At 41.9% G+C, this 14350-nt stretch overlaps 1 protein-coding gene across 3 annotated transcripts; it reads right to left on the bottom strand.

Annotated features, from left to right (window-relative positions):
• Positions 1-1054: 1054 nt before the first annotated feature.
• Positions 1055-13110, bottom strand: ak1 (adenylate kinase 1). Of its 3 annotated transcripts, none has more exons than XM_066660704.1 (7): positions 12993-13110; positions 6327-6358; positions 4932-4967; positions 4500-4663; positions 3628-3744; positions 3280-3471; positions 1055-1795 (listed from the first exon to the last, which is right to left on the bottom strand). In XM_066660704.1, the coding sequence occupies exons 2-7, from the start codon at positions 6331-6333 to the stop codon at positions 1727-1729; spliced, it is 585 nt and encodes a 194-aa protein (XP_066516801.1). In that variant the 5' UTR covers positions 6334-6358; positions 12993-13110; the 3' UTR covers positions 1055-1726. The 3 variants fall into 3 exon arrangements, with proteins under 3 accessions (XP_066516801.1, XP_066516803.1, XP_066516800.1); XM_066660706.1 differs by lacking the exon at positions 12993-13110 and adding an exon at positions 7410-7497; XM_066660703.1 differs by lacking the exons at positions 6327-6358; positions 12993-13110 and adding an exon at positions 5434-5550.
• Between the last annotated feature and the right edge of the window lie 1240 nt (positions 13111-14350).

Raw genomic sequence — 14350 nt, 5'->3', positions numbered from 1 at the left:
GTGCAGGTGTTAAAAGCCGCATGCTCGTGATTCAAGTTCGACCCACAGACGTTTTGGGACACAGTGTGTGTTTTTTGGCTCCTCTGCCAGACTTTTCCCAATCAAGTCTCCGAAGGACGCATCCTGATCCGCTTCTGAGAGTGACTTCTTCTTCCCTTTCCTCATCAGAGGCGTCCGGGTCCCTGCTCCTCGGAGGATAATCCGGATACCTGCAGGAAAGAGGTTTTTTTTTTCACGGCAGCCACAGGAATGCTGTGAAGCGTGAGCTGGTTTTGAAGAGCCGTTCCAATAACAGCAGCTCTGTTTTGGCTGCTGTCTGCTCGCTCTTGTCTTGTCTGTGGAGACAGAGTGTGTGTGTGTGTTTGTGTGTGTGTATGTTGTCTCTGTAGTAAACAGTTGCATCCTTTTGAGGTGTCCAAAAAGGCTCCTGGATGCTCTGTTAGTTCGTTGTGTGTTTTATGGCCCGGCGAGTGGACGCGGTGAACTTGTGACCTGAGACTTTGAAGCGAGCTGTGTTTATTCGGTTCCTTTTCATCTGGACCATCTGTCTGGTAAACAGCTCTTAGAGGTAGCAGAGAAAAAAAGAGAGAAAGGAAAGAAAGGAAACGCTGACCACATTGTTTGGTCTGATAACCTGGAATGTAACTGATGTTCAAGGGGTCTGACGCTTTTTGGACGTCACTGGCGTCCTGTCACACATCCTGCAGCCTTTGAAGCCTTCTGTCCACCAGAGGGCAGCGATGCCCTCAGTCTCAGAGCAATTCAGTCTACACCTCTTTCTTAGGGGAGTTTTATTTGTTCACTTCTTCACGAACCCCTGATTATGTAAGCGTTCAGCACCTACAGCAGGACGAGAGCTCTCCCAGAGAATTCATTCATTCATTCATTCATTCATTCATCCTCTCTTCAGGGTCACAGAGGGTCAGAATCACACCCTGGACACAGCACCCGTCCACTGCAGGGCATCCTTTTAAATTGGCGTTTCATCTTCCAAGTCATGCTTTATGTATATTTTATAAATATGTATAGAATTATAATTACTTTATTAGCATTTTATTACATTTTGAGCATAAGACCACTTCAAAAATACCTGTTTATCTCTTAAAAACACAAAACAACAACCACAATCAGCAAAAAACCCATGGAAAGATCAGTAGAAGAGGAGATAGAGGAGTGCCCTGTGAAGCAGATTGGTGCATGGGGTCAGCTGTTTGAATCCTGAACATGAATAAACACTGAACCCTGAGACTATAGAGCACCCCACTCCCCTACCCTCCACCTCGTGGTGCTCTCGCCGCTCCTAGCCCACTTTAACAAACTGAAGTAGAGGTACATGAGCTGTAAATCCCAGAAATAAGCAGGGTAGGGTGCACAGGGCGTATAGAAGATGTTCTCCCATGGTGAGAAATTTTAATGACAGCGTGAAGCACCACTGTTTGGACCAGGTGTGGCCGTACAATACAATCGTCTGAATTAACAACCAAAGAGATGAGACAACAGCTAGAAACAGCAGTGAACGGCCTTGAATAGAAACCGTACTGAGGTCAGAACAATAACACCGTGTCCAGTGGAAAACGAGTGGAATATTAAAAAAATGCCGACCTGTTAAAAAGGGTACGACTGCAGTTATTCTTGTTGTTTTCACTGCATTTTTTTTTTTTTTTTTTTTGTGATCTTTGGGGTGGAAATAAAGACGGACACAAAAGTTCGTCCAGTCAGGTTCTGTTTACTTGAGGCCATCAATAGCCTTAGAAACTTCTGCGAATACGTCGTCCACAGCAAGCTCAGAGTTAATCTGGAGAGAGAGAGAGAGAGAGAGAGAGAGAGAGAGAGAGAGAGAGAGAAGAGGTTGATGCATAATCAGTTTGTTTCATTTTCATACAAACTCCATTTCCAGAAACACTCCAAACTTTAAGAAAAAACAGAATGCAATGATGTACACATTATTTAAACCCTATGTTTAATTGAAAACATTACAAATTTGGCGCCTTCAACATGTTCCAAAATAGATATTGGTGCTGCATCCTCTGTGCTAAAGAGAAGAGGGACCATCCGACAGTTTAAAGCCAGGGTCTATGATGGTATGAAGGTGCATTAGCGCACATACCATTGGTGGCATTGGAGACTTGCACATCTGTGAAGGCACCGTTAATGCTAAACGATACATACAGGTTTAGGAGCAACTTGCTGCCGTCCAGACATCGTCTTGTTCAGGGAAGGCCTTATTTATTTTAATTAATCACAAATGCAATTCACATTCTTCATGGATCACAACAGCACGACTCCTTAGTAAAAGTGTCCCAGGGCTAAACTAGTTTAGACCAGTCGCCCACTGAAAACAACTGGTGAGCTTCTGAGATCCTGTAACAAGCAACAACTGCACAACAGTTGACTTTCAAAACTACAGCAATTTGTCTCTTCAGTTCCCAAATGTTTACCAGATTGTTGTTAAATGTAGTGACGTATTGCGGTGGTAAACACTGCCTTTGTCCCAACGTTTTTGGGAATTTGTTGCTGGCATCAAATTTAAATTTGATTTATATTTAACTGAGAAACTTTCTCAGTTTCTACATTTAAATTTAGACTCTTAATCTATGAAATATTTCAGGAAGAGTTTATATGAAGCCCATCTTTTTTTTTTTTTTCAAAGTGGTTATAAAGCTTTGGAACTTGGTAATAATGCTTTGTAAGCATACTTATAAACTAATAACGCCTCATAAGACTCTTGTAATCAGCTATAATTCAATATTTTTTAACTTCTACGTCTAAGTGTCACTATTCATAATAAAGCCTGTTAAAGTGACTGATGGTTTACATTGTTCTATTACAATTTATTAAAAATAAAAATAAGGAATAACTTTAATTGATCAATTCATCAATGGCATTTTAAACATTTATAATTTGTTTAAAATCATAAATATATTATAGGTGCTGTATAATTATGAACAGGTCATTGTCCTTTTAAACAGCTTTATAACAAACAGCGACGCTTGTGTATAAGTTAAAAATATATTTAATTATAGCTCATTATAAGAGCCTTATGAAGCATTATTACAGTTTATAAGGACACTTACAAAGCATTATTACCAAATTACAAAGAGTTATAACTCTGCTTATAAAGGCTTATAAATACAGGCTTCAGAGTTTTACTGATATTTTTTGAATAAGAGTTTTTCAGCACATCATTGCATTCTGTTTTTATTTACATTTTGCAGTGTCCCACCTTTTTTGTGGAAACGGAGTTTGTGATTTAAAGAGCGTGAGAGTGTGTTTGCTGACCTTCCGGACGATGCCGCGGCTCTCGTAGTAAGCGATGACGGGCTCGGTGGCTTTGTAATAAAGGTCCAGACGCTTCTTAATGGTTTCCTCGTTGTCGTCGGCTCGGCCGCTGGTCTCTCCGCGCTTCACCAGTCTGGCCACCATCGTCTCGGCCTTAGCATCGATATACAGCAGCAGAGCTGGGGCTCCGATCTAAACACACACCGTCCAAAGGGTCAGAGGCATGAACAGAACAACTCCGAGACGGCGGACAAGGGAAGATTAGACAGTGAGGTCCAAATACGGCATTAAACAGTCAACAGTGTGACTGGTTCACAGCAGCTGGTCCTATATCTCCCCCCTCCTCACCTTCTTCTCAAACTCCTCCCCCTGCTTGACCTCACGAGGATAGCCGTCGATGAGGAAGCCCTTGGAAACGTCGGCCTTGGCGATCATGGCCTCCTTTATCATGTCCAGGACAGTGTCCTACAGGAAGAGACACGGTTATCTACAGCCAAAGTGCTTTTTAGTGCTCTGTGCAGACTGTAATACACTACAGGAAATATAGGAGGCAATATAATATGCATATGATTCAAACTCTCATTCTGACAAACAGTAATACCCTACAGGAAGCATAGGGGGCGATATAGGTTGTATTCTATTATTTGATAAGTGTTGTATAATATTCATATGATCCAAACTGTCATTCTGACAGACTGTAATACACTACAGGAAGCATGGGGGCGATGTAGGTTTTATTGTTTCTTAAAAACATAATAAAACCGCATTATGACGGAGTAGAATGGAGAAAAACCTAAGAAGATGTAGCCATATCAGATAAATTCAGGAATAAAATATATTATCATTAGCCTAGCTCCGGTTTCCTCCCACAGTCCAAAAACACACGTTGCAGGTGGATTGGCGATTCGAAAGTGTCCGTAGGTGTGAGTGTGTGAGTGAATGCGTGTGTGTCTGTGTTGCCCTGTGAAGGACTGGCGTCCCCTCCAGGGTGTATTCCCGCCTTGCACCCGATGATTCCAGGTAGGCTCTGGACACCCTGCGACCCTAAATTGGATAAGCGGTTACAGATAATGGATGGATGGATGGATCATTAGCCTATTAGCATAATTTAATACTTTTACTACAGGTCATTTCAGGATACTTCTCTGTTTAAGTGCAACAAGTTTTGTAAACAGAGAACATCTCTGCGATTCTGAAAGAGACGAGTGAGTGAATCTCACCAGAGGCACCAGCTCGCCTTTCTGCATGATGGCCTGGAGCGACTTGCCCCTCTCGGAGCCAGAGGCCACTTCAGCTCTGAGCAGGTCACCTGAGGACAGGTGAGTGTAGCCATACTTGGCTACAACTTTCTCACACTGGGTTCCCTTACCAGAGCCGGGACCACCTGAGGAGAGAGAGGAGAGTGTGTTCTGAAGGGAATGGAGAAGGTCATGTTGGATTTTAGAAGGTCCTATGAATGCTAGCATTTAGCATTGGAGCTGACAGTTTGAAAATGAGTTGGACGTTCTGGGTTGGTTCTGATGTCAAACACTGTAATGTTTCCATGGCTCCACACCCCACAGCGAATATTAAGTCGCTAAACTGGTCTATCCTCCAGTTTTTCCATCAGCGCTAATAACTCCCAGAGTCACTGTGGTTTTACTGAGACTCACCCACAACAAAGATGATCTTGGCGTCCTTAATTTTGTCTGGAAAAGAGAGAAGAGAGTGAAGAGACAGACATCAGGCAACAGCAGACTAGCCAAGCCACGTAGCATAGCTAAAATTAAACCGTATGCTAAAATGTTCTCCTGAAGAGGTGGGTAGTAACTATTTACATTTACTTACTTGGCGATACATTTACTGAAGTCCAGTTTTGAAGGAGCTACACATTCTTATTTGTTTTCAAACAGCAACTCTTGACATTGTTAAGCCCTATATAGTGCACTACAAAATGAGTGTTTTAACTTAGCTACACTACTGAAGTATGAGTGCTTTTACTTGAAAAACAATAAATGCTTTTACTGAAGGATGAAGCCTCCTCACTGCACTGCTCTTTATTCCAGTGTTTATCAGTTATTTACTTCACAAAACCTAGTATTTCCTCTCATTTTAAGCACTACATGAAGATTAAAGTACAGTGTTGTGTCTGAGTTGATTCTGTGTCGGTTTTACCGTCATTTCTTGTGGATTTTCTCCGTAAAGCCGAAGAGCAGCTCAGCCCCATTTCACCTCAACAACAAAAACTTCAGCAGCTTCTGCAACAACTCTACAGGCTCTGCCTCATCGCCATGGAAACGGCAGCTAGTGCTAGCAGCACCAACAGTCAACACCCTGTTTATTTGTTTACAGTCTGAATTTATCTGTATGCTTTGTTTATACATTTTTAGACTTTTTTAAATGGTAATTCATACACTGTTGATGCATTTAGTTACTTTGGAAACTGGTCTGGTTTCACTGGTTAGAATTCTGCTTGTGTTTTTATTGGTTATGTGTTACTTAGCTGTAAACATATCTGTTTAACGGGTTTTGTACACTTAGCTGAGGTTTTTATACCATGTCTGGTTTATATCACGGGTTTTATGGGTTAATGTCTGTGTCTCACTGTGTAATTACCTAATAAAATAAAATGTTAGACTAATATCTAGGTAATTAATTATAAAATAACTGCAGTATATTAATCTGTTACTGGGAAACGCAGAGACATGTATATGAGCATTTAAATAAAATATTTTAATATATTAATTTAATTAAAAATAAATATATGAATATGCACCGGAGGGTGGTTGAGATTTGTGTTTGTTGTAATGCAGGCTTTGGCCTCACGATGGCACCAAATGACAGAGAAAGTTTCAGTCTTTATTCTATTGTACTGGTATTTTGTGTACAGAGGAACATCAAGCACAAGGATAAATATACTGACAACACTCAAGGAAGTTAAAATCCCTCAGTATTTGATAAAGTAAATGTCTTTGAATAAATATAACTAGTTCCTACCCACCTCAGTGTCTGTTCGGCTGTATTCAGAGACAGTAGGCCGATACACAGATTAAAACAGAGTGTGTTACCTGCCATGCTGATCTGTTATGTTATGGATTTCCTGTCGATGAGAAAGAAAGAAAAATGAAGAATTAGTTTTTCACGCTGTTAAAGTTAATGTCCTTTTTTTAAATGCGATTTTACTCTGGTCTTGACTCCGCAGCGTCCGTCGCTCTGAGGGAAACCTCCACACACCAGAGACCATTAAGACCTTAAGAACTATTAGAACTATTACAGCTATCTGCTGCAGGGAGAGCAGCCAAACCAGTATATCACACACACACATACCCACAGAGAGAGAGAGAGAGACAGAGACAGAGAGAGAGAGAGAGAGAGAGACAGAGACAGAGACAGAGAGAGAGAGAGAGAGAGAGAGAGAGAGAGAGCTCACACTCAAAACAGAAAAAAAAAGACTTCACTGCAAACTAACCACACAACAGGAACTTCATAAATTCACACACACACACACACACACTATTTTCATTGGTCATCTGTTCATGTACTGTACTTGTAAATGATGCAAACATACACACACACACAAAGATAGATGGATGGATGAGGAATGATAGAAGGATGAACGGAGGCATGCACTGATACATAGGTCAGATGTAGGCATATGTTATATCACAAAAAGTGTCTTATTCAGCCAATCCCGCTTAAGCCACACCCATTAACACTGGCGCTGGCGCGAGCGCCTCACCTGCGCTGCTTTTTGTAAATAGCAGGCAATTTCACACGGAGCTCATTTGCATAATTCATTCTTAAAGGCACAGTGACACCCAGCCCGCCCTGATCTGAGAGAGAAGTGTGGAAATGAAGGACTGTTTTAGATCATAAAACTACTCTAACGTCACAGAGGAGCAGATAAAAAGGAACACAAGGAAATGAGGACGAGGGCGCTGTAATAAAATGCTGAAGAGAAAAAAACAGAGCTTCAAATGCCCACAAATAACAGCTCTTATACACACACACACACACACACACATACTTCCTATTACTATTCACTCTCTTAGCAGCAGAAACACAATTCCTTTTATAGCTGTTTTGCGAGTGTAAGTGTGTTTTATTGTAAGGGTGTGTGTGTGTGTGTTCTGGGTGTGTTCTAGTCTTACCGCAGAAGAAGGTGTGCTGGTTCTGTGTGTGTGTGGAAGAGAAGATCTCAGAGTAAACTGCTCCTTCAGCTCCTGTGGCTACACGCCTGGGTCATGTGACCCACACTCTCTTCATATCGCATGGTTTATGTAAATTCTGAGCTTGGTGCCATCGGACTGTACAGGTGCTGCTCGGCTAATCCAACACCAGGAGTGTGTTCCTCTGTAGGTGCAGTAACACTCTCTGCTCTTATGGCACAATGCTGGAACATTGCTGTGAGGATCTGATGGCAGCCACATAAACATAAGAGAGGCTAGATACGGGTGTTAGAAGATAAGTCCTGGCACAACTCATTCTCCAGAGGTATTGGATAGTGTTCCATCAGGCTAGAGAACAGGGTTCCACTGCTCTGCGGCTTTCCATACAGCCGTAGCCCATCCTTGTCACTGAGCATGTGATCAAAGGCTCATGTGCAGCTGCTCCAGAGAGTCCCATCTTATTGGAAGATGCTTTTCTAGGGAGAATAGGATATGCAAGGCCTGTGTGGGGAAGGTGCAGTATGGGGTAATGTTGTGTGTGTGTGTGTGCGCTGCATCCAGTCACCTGACTGTAATAGAGTTTATATAATGGCACACATTTATCCAGGACTGATAGCGTAATCTCTCTTGGCCTTCGATATTTACACTATTCAAAACACCCATAGCAAGTGGGTAGAGGCCATTTCTACACTTTATCTGACACTAGCTACATCTCTACAACTGTCCCTGAGTGTTTCTGGAGCTTTATCTTGACCCAAATCTCCTAAAACAGGACAGAGGGCTCTTTCTAATTAGTCACGTGTCATATACAGTAAGTCTGATGCTTACTTTCTACATTTTATTACATTAAAACAACATAATCAAGTCAAATGATCACATTTCAAGTGCCGCAAATGTCTGGAAACAGTGTTAAACCAGTCTTATAGTGTCTCCTGAAAAGAAGAAGTATATGCAGTAACATAAAATAACACTTTCTTGATCCCGAAAGAAGGAGCAGCACCAGAGTCCAGCACATAGTGCACAAGAGAAGACGTAGATAAGTCTGAATAAACAGGGAGGGGCTATAGCAGTAAGTTACAGGACTGTTATAAAACATAATATCATTGCTGTCCAATTAAAACCATGGATCTCCCAAAATAGTAACTTTACATGAGACAGGAAAATCCTTCTAAACATTTAGTGGAAGTCAATATAAAAAGATTAATTCAGAGTAATTTTGGAGCGTTTCTATTGGTTCGTTCATGACATGTTCACACAGTGTGAAGAACAGCTGCTGTGTTTAAATGATGTAGCAATCTAAAAAATCCATAAAAATGGAGATATGTGTTTAAAGTAAGAAGGGTCTATATACAAATATTAACTGTATATTTTGTTAATTTTTTTGTTTACTACATCATTAAATGTACATTTCATGACAATTGACCAATAGAAACGCTCCAAAATGACTCTGAAGTTACTATCTTGGAGATACATGTTTTTACTTGGACAGCGACATATTGCACTTAGAATATGTCTCTTTACATAATGACAACGTACATGACATAAACAAGAGCAGCATTAAACAGTGCTAATGAAGTCATGAGGTGGTGAAACTGTCAGTAAAAATATTATCAATAGAAGCCACAGTGATAAAATGCGTCCTAATTCTCTGGACCAATGGCACGTGTTGTTTCCAAATTCGCCCGACTCTACATCGCCTACATTAAGATGCTTTTGTGTCAAATACTGTACACTGTCAACATGTTAAGGCCTTGGACCTAGAAGTGTGCAGCCTGAGGGAAGGAAATGCAGTGGAACAGAAGTAAATGGAAGTGAATATGTGATTATTATACTCCTCCATCATCTCTGAGGCCAGGTGCAGGATTTATGGGCCGGCTGGTGACCCTGACTCTTTGTAAATGTCACCAAATGCCTGATTCAGCACTAGACACTTGGGACGCTAACCCTGGCCAAGTATGGTGCATCCTGTCATCTTCTATGGCATCTGAGACAGTTACACTCCCAGGCCCATGGTCTGAATTTCACCTAATAGTGCTTGTTCTAATAAGCTTCCAGTGTTATTCACTGTCTGTTCATATGAGGGTATTAATCAAGGGTGGGTTTCTCTTTGCTGCAGTTACAGCTGCTTCTACTCCTCTGTTAAACACTGCAGTGACAGTTTGACGCCATTCAGCCATAAAATGATTGGTGAAGTCAGGTCCTGGTGTTGGACGGTAAGTTCTGGCTCCACTCCATGTCATTCCAAAGGAATTGGATTGAGCGCAATCACTCCAGAGAACACAGTTCTACTGCTTCACAGCCCATTACTGGGGGCTTTACACCTCTATAACTCTTTAGCCTACACTTGGCAAAGAGTATACACTTCTGTTTAGTTTCTAAGTTCCTCTAAACATATACATCTTGAACCTCCCCTGTTATATTCAAATGGGAGTTACAGCACTGAGCACTGAGCACTGAACACTGCTCAGGACACGAAGATCCAAGTGAAACATGAGCACGGCTGCAGCATGGTTTGTAATGTTTTCTATTAAAAGCTTTTCTAAATCAGAACTCGGCTCCATCAGCAGTTCATTAAAGTCCCGCCTCCTGATGTTACGGGTACAGTTTCCCACAGCAAGTTTGGGGTTAACCTTTTCAGTACAAATCTAGATTAATTAGCAGTCACCAAAATAAAAACTTCATATAAATATGGAAACATATCATGGAAACCTGTTTTAATGGAGGTTTTTGTTTGTTTGTTTGTTTAAAAAGCCTGTTGTTTTAGGAAACTTTACTGTCCATTTTAGCAATACGTTCTTCAAAGACACACAAAGATCCTCCACATTTTTTCTTACATCCTCTTTCACATCACTGGAGCTGAACACACTTAGAGGAGCACAATAAGTGCCTACAATTTTACATTATCTAACATATGTCCACGTTAGCTAGCATCATGCTGAGTGATAGCGGCGCGAGAAGGACAGACAAGTCCACTAATGCATTATTACAATTAACAGTGCATGGTGAGTTCAGTCAAACTGACCACTGTCAGAGGTAAAAGCTACAAGTTGAGCCAAGCATTAAAAAACATAGGGAAAAAACCACTAAAATGGACAGCAGACATTGGGCACTGTGCTCACGTTCTCCTTCGAAAGTGTTAAAAGTTTCTGTAACTAGAAGCCGGATACTGTTCCTCAGCACCAGTTTTATGCCTCATGCCTCACCTGCTACCACTCCTTCAGTCATGTAGTTTGGGCTAAATAAAGCCTCCCTTCTCCTGCAGCTGTCCTCAGATACCACCCCAGCCATCACAAGAGCCAAAGACAACTTCCCAGAGCTTCATAACTCTTAAAAGTTTGGAATCACTATAATATCCATAGTCAGTATTAGTCATTTTGACATCTGCTAATATGCTAACACCCTGCCATATGTTCAAGGTTTAAATAGAGGTCGCAAACTGCAGATATTTCAAAATAATTAACAGAGCTCTACAAGTTCTGTACATTGCCAAGATATAATTAAAGTTACATTCGCTGACATTTATTATAGGTTTTTATTATGTGTTATTGCAGTAAATTGCAAATAAAACGAAGGTATTAAATAAAATAAAACCTATCACCGTGTTTAGTGCTTTTTAGATTTGTTATTTGATTTTTTTGTAATTGTTTTATTATCATACAAATTATAATAAGCGTCCCGTTAATGGTTCAAACTAACAAAATTTTATTTGTTGTTACAAAAAGAATGTGTTTTTTATAGAGTATTTCAATTTAAAATATAATTTATTATTGCCTGAAAACCTTTCATCACAACTCCCTCTGTCTTATTTAAGGTATTTCAGTCTAATGTGAGCTATTTTTTATTACAAAAATAATAATAATTGGGTTAATATGAGTAACTTTTAGACAGCATTGCTTCTACACCTAGCGCGGCTAAGCGGCTAACCCGTTGCCGTGGCAACTGTGGTCGCGCGCCTTTAGGAGAGCTGAGCGTGACGTCAGAGAATGAATGTGGGCTAAAGCTTGTGTTTACAGACGAGCTACGAGCGCTTAGCCTCTTTCATTAGCGGTGTTTATACGCGGTTATTCCGGCCCTGGGGGGGCGTAAACTGACCAGCAGCGTCTCTGGGGGTTTCATTACTGGGATAAACGTCCCTAAGTGCACGAAAGAGGTGAAATTAGATCAAATCAGTCGTGTCTGACTCTGGAGATGAGCAGTGAAGCCGTGAGGGGAATGTTAATGGCGTGAGAGAAAACACGACCTGTGAAATATGTCCTGTGCCCTAAATCCCATTCCTTTAGACACGCTCTCTCTCTCTCTCTCTCTCTCTCTCTCTCTCTCTCGCTCTCTCTCTCTCAGGACAGATAAACAATTGTTTTATAAAAAAAAAATAAAGATGTATGTGCAGTATAAGTTAAAACACTAGGTAGTATTTCTACATTAATATTACTGATTCAGAATCATTGTGTTGCTCCTCTCAGCTGTAATAGGGAAAACAGAGTCTCTGTTGTTGCTACTGTGCAGAGGAGGATAGGAAACCACCCCCACTCCCTATTTCCTCCTTGATTTCAGGAAAGTGCTGTAAAAGTTTCTTACTCTAGGAAGCCCGGGAGCAAAAACACCAGACCTTACCCAGTGTACCTTTAAAGGTCTGATTATGTACAGTGACTGCGGTCCTGGTTTGGAAACATAAATAGTGAAGTTACAGATAAATACCGCTGCAACGGATTAGCACCTGTCCTGGGTGTGTTCCTGTCTAATGATTCTAGGTGGGCTCTGGACCCACCGTGACCCTGATCAGGATGAAATGGGAACAGAAGACGAATGAGCTGTAACACATTATTTAATTATTTAATTATTAATTGATATTAATGATATTATTTAATTATTTAAAGTTGTACTCTGTTCATTTGTTTTAATCTCAGCTAAAAAGTCATTTTCTGACAGAAGCCCAAACCACAGCACCATTTAAGGAAGAAGTGGGAAAGAGAAGGAAATAAGAAGCTCACTTCAGCTTCCTCTCCGTGTGACACTGCAGCTGTCAAAACAGAGCGAGCATGCGTCTCTGTCTCTCTCTCTCTCTCTCTCTCTCTCTCTCTCTCTCTCTCCGTGTCCCCTTCATTCTCATTCTTCCTGCAGAGCACAGAGATTCTCCCACTGTCCAGTCACTAACTGACCACATCATCTGGCAACAGCCAGTGACCTTATAGGAAGTATTTACCCTGGGTTCTCTCTCTCTCTCTCTCTCTCTCTCTCTCTCTCTCTCTCTCTCTCTATAAGACCGTTGTTCTCATGTACACTGCAGAATTCACAGCTTTTCCAAAACCAACGTGTCCAGTTATTTACTAACAGATCCACTGCCTAGAAAATATCTGAGTACTAGATATATAGCAGTATTCATGTTCTGCATGTCCTCTCTCTCTCCCTCTGTCTCCATTCCTTCCTTTCTCTCCCAGGATAATCTCAGTCCTAATTCCCCCCCCCCTCTCTCTCTTTCTCTCTCTCTCTCTCTCTCTCTCTTTCTCTCTCTCTCTCTCTCTCTCTCTCTCTCTCTCTCTCTCTCTCTCTCTCGTCCTCTATACTGACCTCTCCCCCTGTCTCTTTCTTCCTTCTGGCCGGGTAACTGTCCAGTGAAGGCTGTCCTGGTTCCGCTGAGTCTGAGTGACCCCTGCTGCACGGCAATCTCCCTCCAACACACTCGCCTTTATATAGAGCACTCAGCCTGCTGCATTGCATTCTGGGAAAAGAACAGAGCGGTGGGGGCGGTGGGGGAGTAAGGGTGGTGAAGGAATCCGTTATGATTAGTCAGAGGCTGGCAGTGAGAGAGGGAGAGAGAAAGAGTAAATGTGAGAAACATGCAGCGTAAAGAGGCAGAGAGATGCACAGTCAGTTACTCAGTCCCTGATTGAGGGAGAATGTGTTGGTGAGAGTACAGTGATGTTGTACCAGAACTAGCACTGCTGCTGGACCAAATCAGCCGAGTTAAAGTTGTATTACTATCGAACCAGTGATAAAAAGTTATTTTACAATAAAATACCGTTAATAATACTCTGATAACGTAGTCCCAGTCCGTATCAGTATGAATTCATGAACATGTGTATTAGAGAGATAGAGAGATAGATAGATAGAGAGAGAGAGAGAGAGAGAGAGAGAGAGAGAGGAAGGAAGGAGATGAGGAGGAGCTGTAAGAGTGTAAAAGAAAGAGATATAACAGTTTAGCAGCTCACAGCTCGTTTGGCTTATGGAGGATAATCAGTTTTGTAAAGCAGCTCTGACCCATGTACACTTCAGTGCACTGCTGAGCCTCGGTGGGATCCTTGGGGAGCCCTCAGTCCTAGAGTGCAACAGTCTCATTAGTTACTCCTTACCACTGCATGGTACCTACACTACTCTACTATACATGACTCGTCTTCTCTGCTCCTCCACCAGGTGAATCAGGTCCTGGTTCTGGAAGTGGGTTCTTGTTTAGTGGCTGTTCTCTCGTGGTTCAGAGCGAGTCGAGTAGGGACTAAACCGTGGCGTGTAAACCTTGCAGAGCGCTGATTGTCCAGAGAGAGGCGTCACTCTACGCCACGCAACACAGACGACCAGCGCCAACTCTCCATCTGTAAAATCTCCAGCTGCAGCAGAGATCACGTTTGTTTTTATCCGACTCACGACGGCAGCTTGTAAAATTACGCCGTGGTCTTTTGAAGAGGTTCAAACGCTCCTTGGATCGGTGGCCGACGAAAGAATCCAGCGAGAGCTGGACGCTGCAACAAGGAAGGAACAAACTCTACTGATCTGTCTGAACTGATGACGGAGCTGTGTTCAGTCCCAAACAACAACAACAACATGCCAATACACCATGAGTAAACACCGCTTAACGTTACTGCGCCGTTGTTGTGGTTTCCAAAGCCTGCTGTTCCTGTTAGAGACAGGGTTTAGAGACGACACCAGATACA

The sequence above is a fragment of the Hoplias malabaricus genome, chromosome 2 (genome assembly GCF_029633855.1).
Source record: "Hoplias malabaricus isolate fHopMal1 chromosome 2, fHopMal1.hap1, whole genome shotgun sequence".
Taxonomy (NCBI): domain Eukaryota; kingdom Metazoa; phylum Chordata; class Actinopteri; order Characiformes; family Erythrinidae; genus Hoplias; species Hoplias malabaricus.
This window is presented reverse-complemented; position numbering and strand designations above follow the sequence as displayed.

Bases quoted from the DNA above. Each gene is read 5' to 3' on its own strand.
- ak1 (XM_066660703.1), bottom strand. From the start codon at position 5,485: ATGGGGCTGAGCTGCTCTTCGGCTTTACGGAGAAAATCCACAAGAAAT. The intron at 4,968-5,433 runs GTAAAACCGACA...TCTCTTTTCCAG, and splicing joins AAAATCCACAAGAAATGACG to ACAAAATTAAGGACGCCAAG. The intron at 4,664-4,931 runs GTGAGTCTCAGT...CTCTCTCCTCAG, and splicing joins CAAGATCATCTTTGTTGTGG to GTGGTCCCGGCTCTGGTAAG.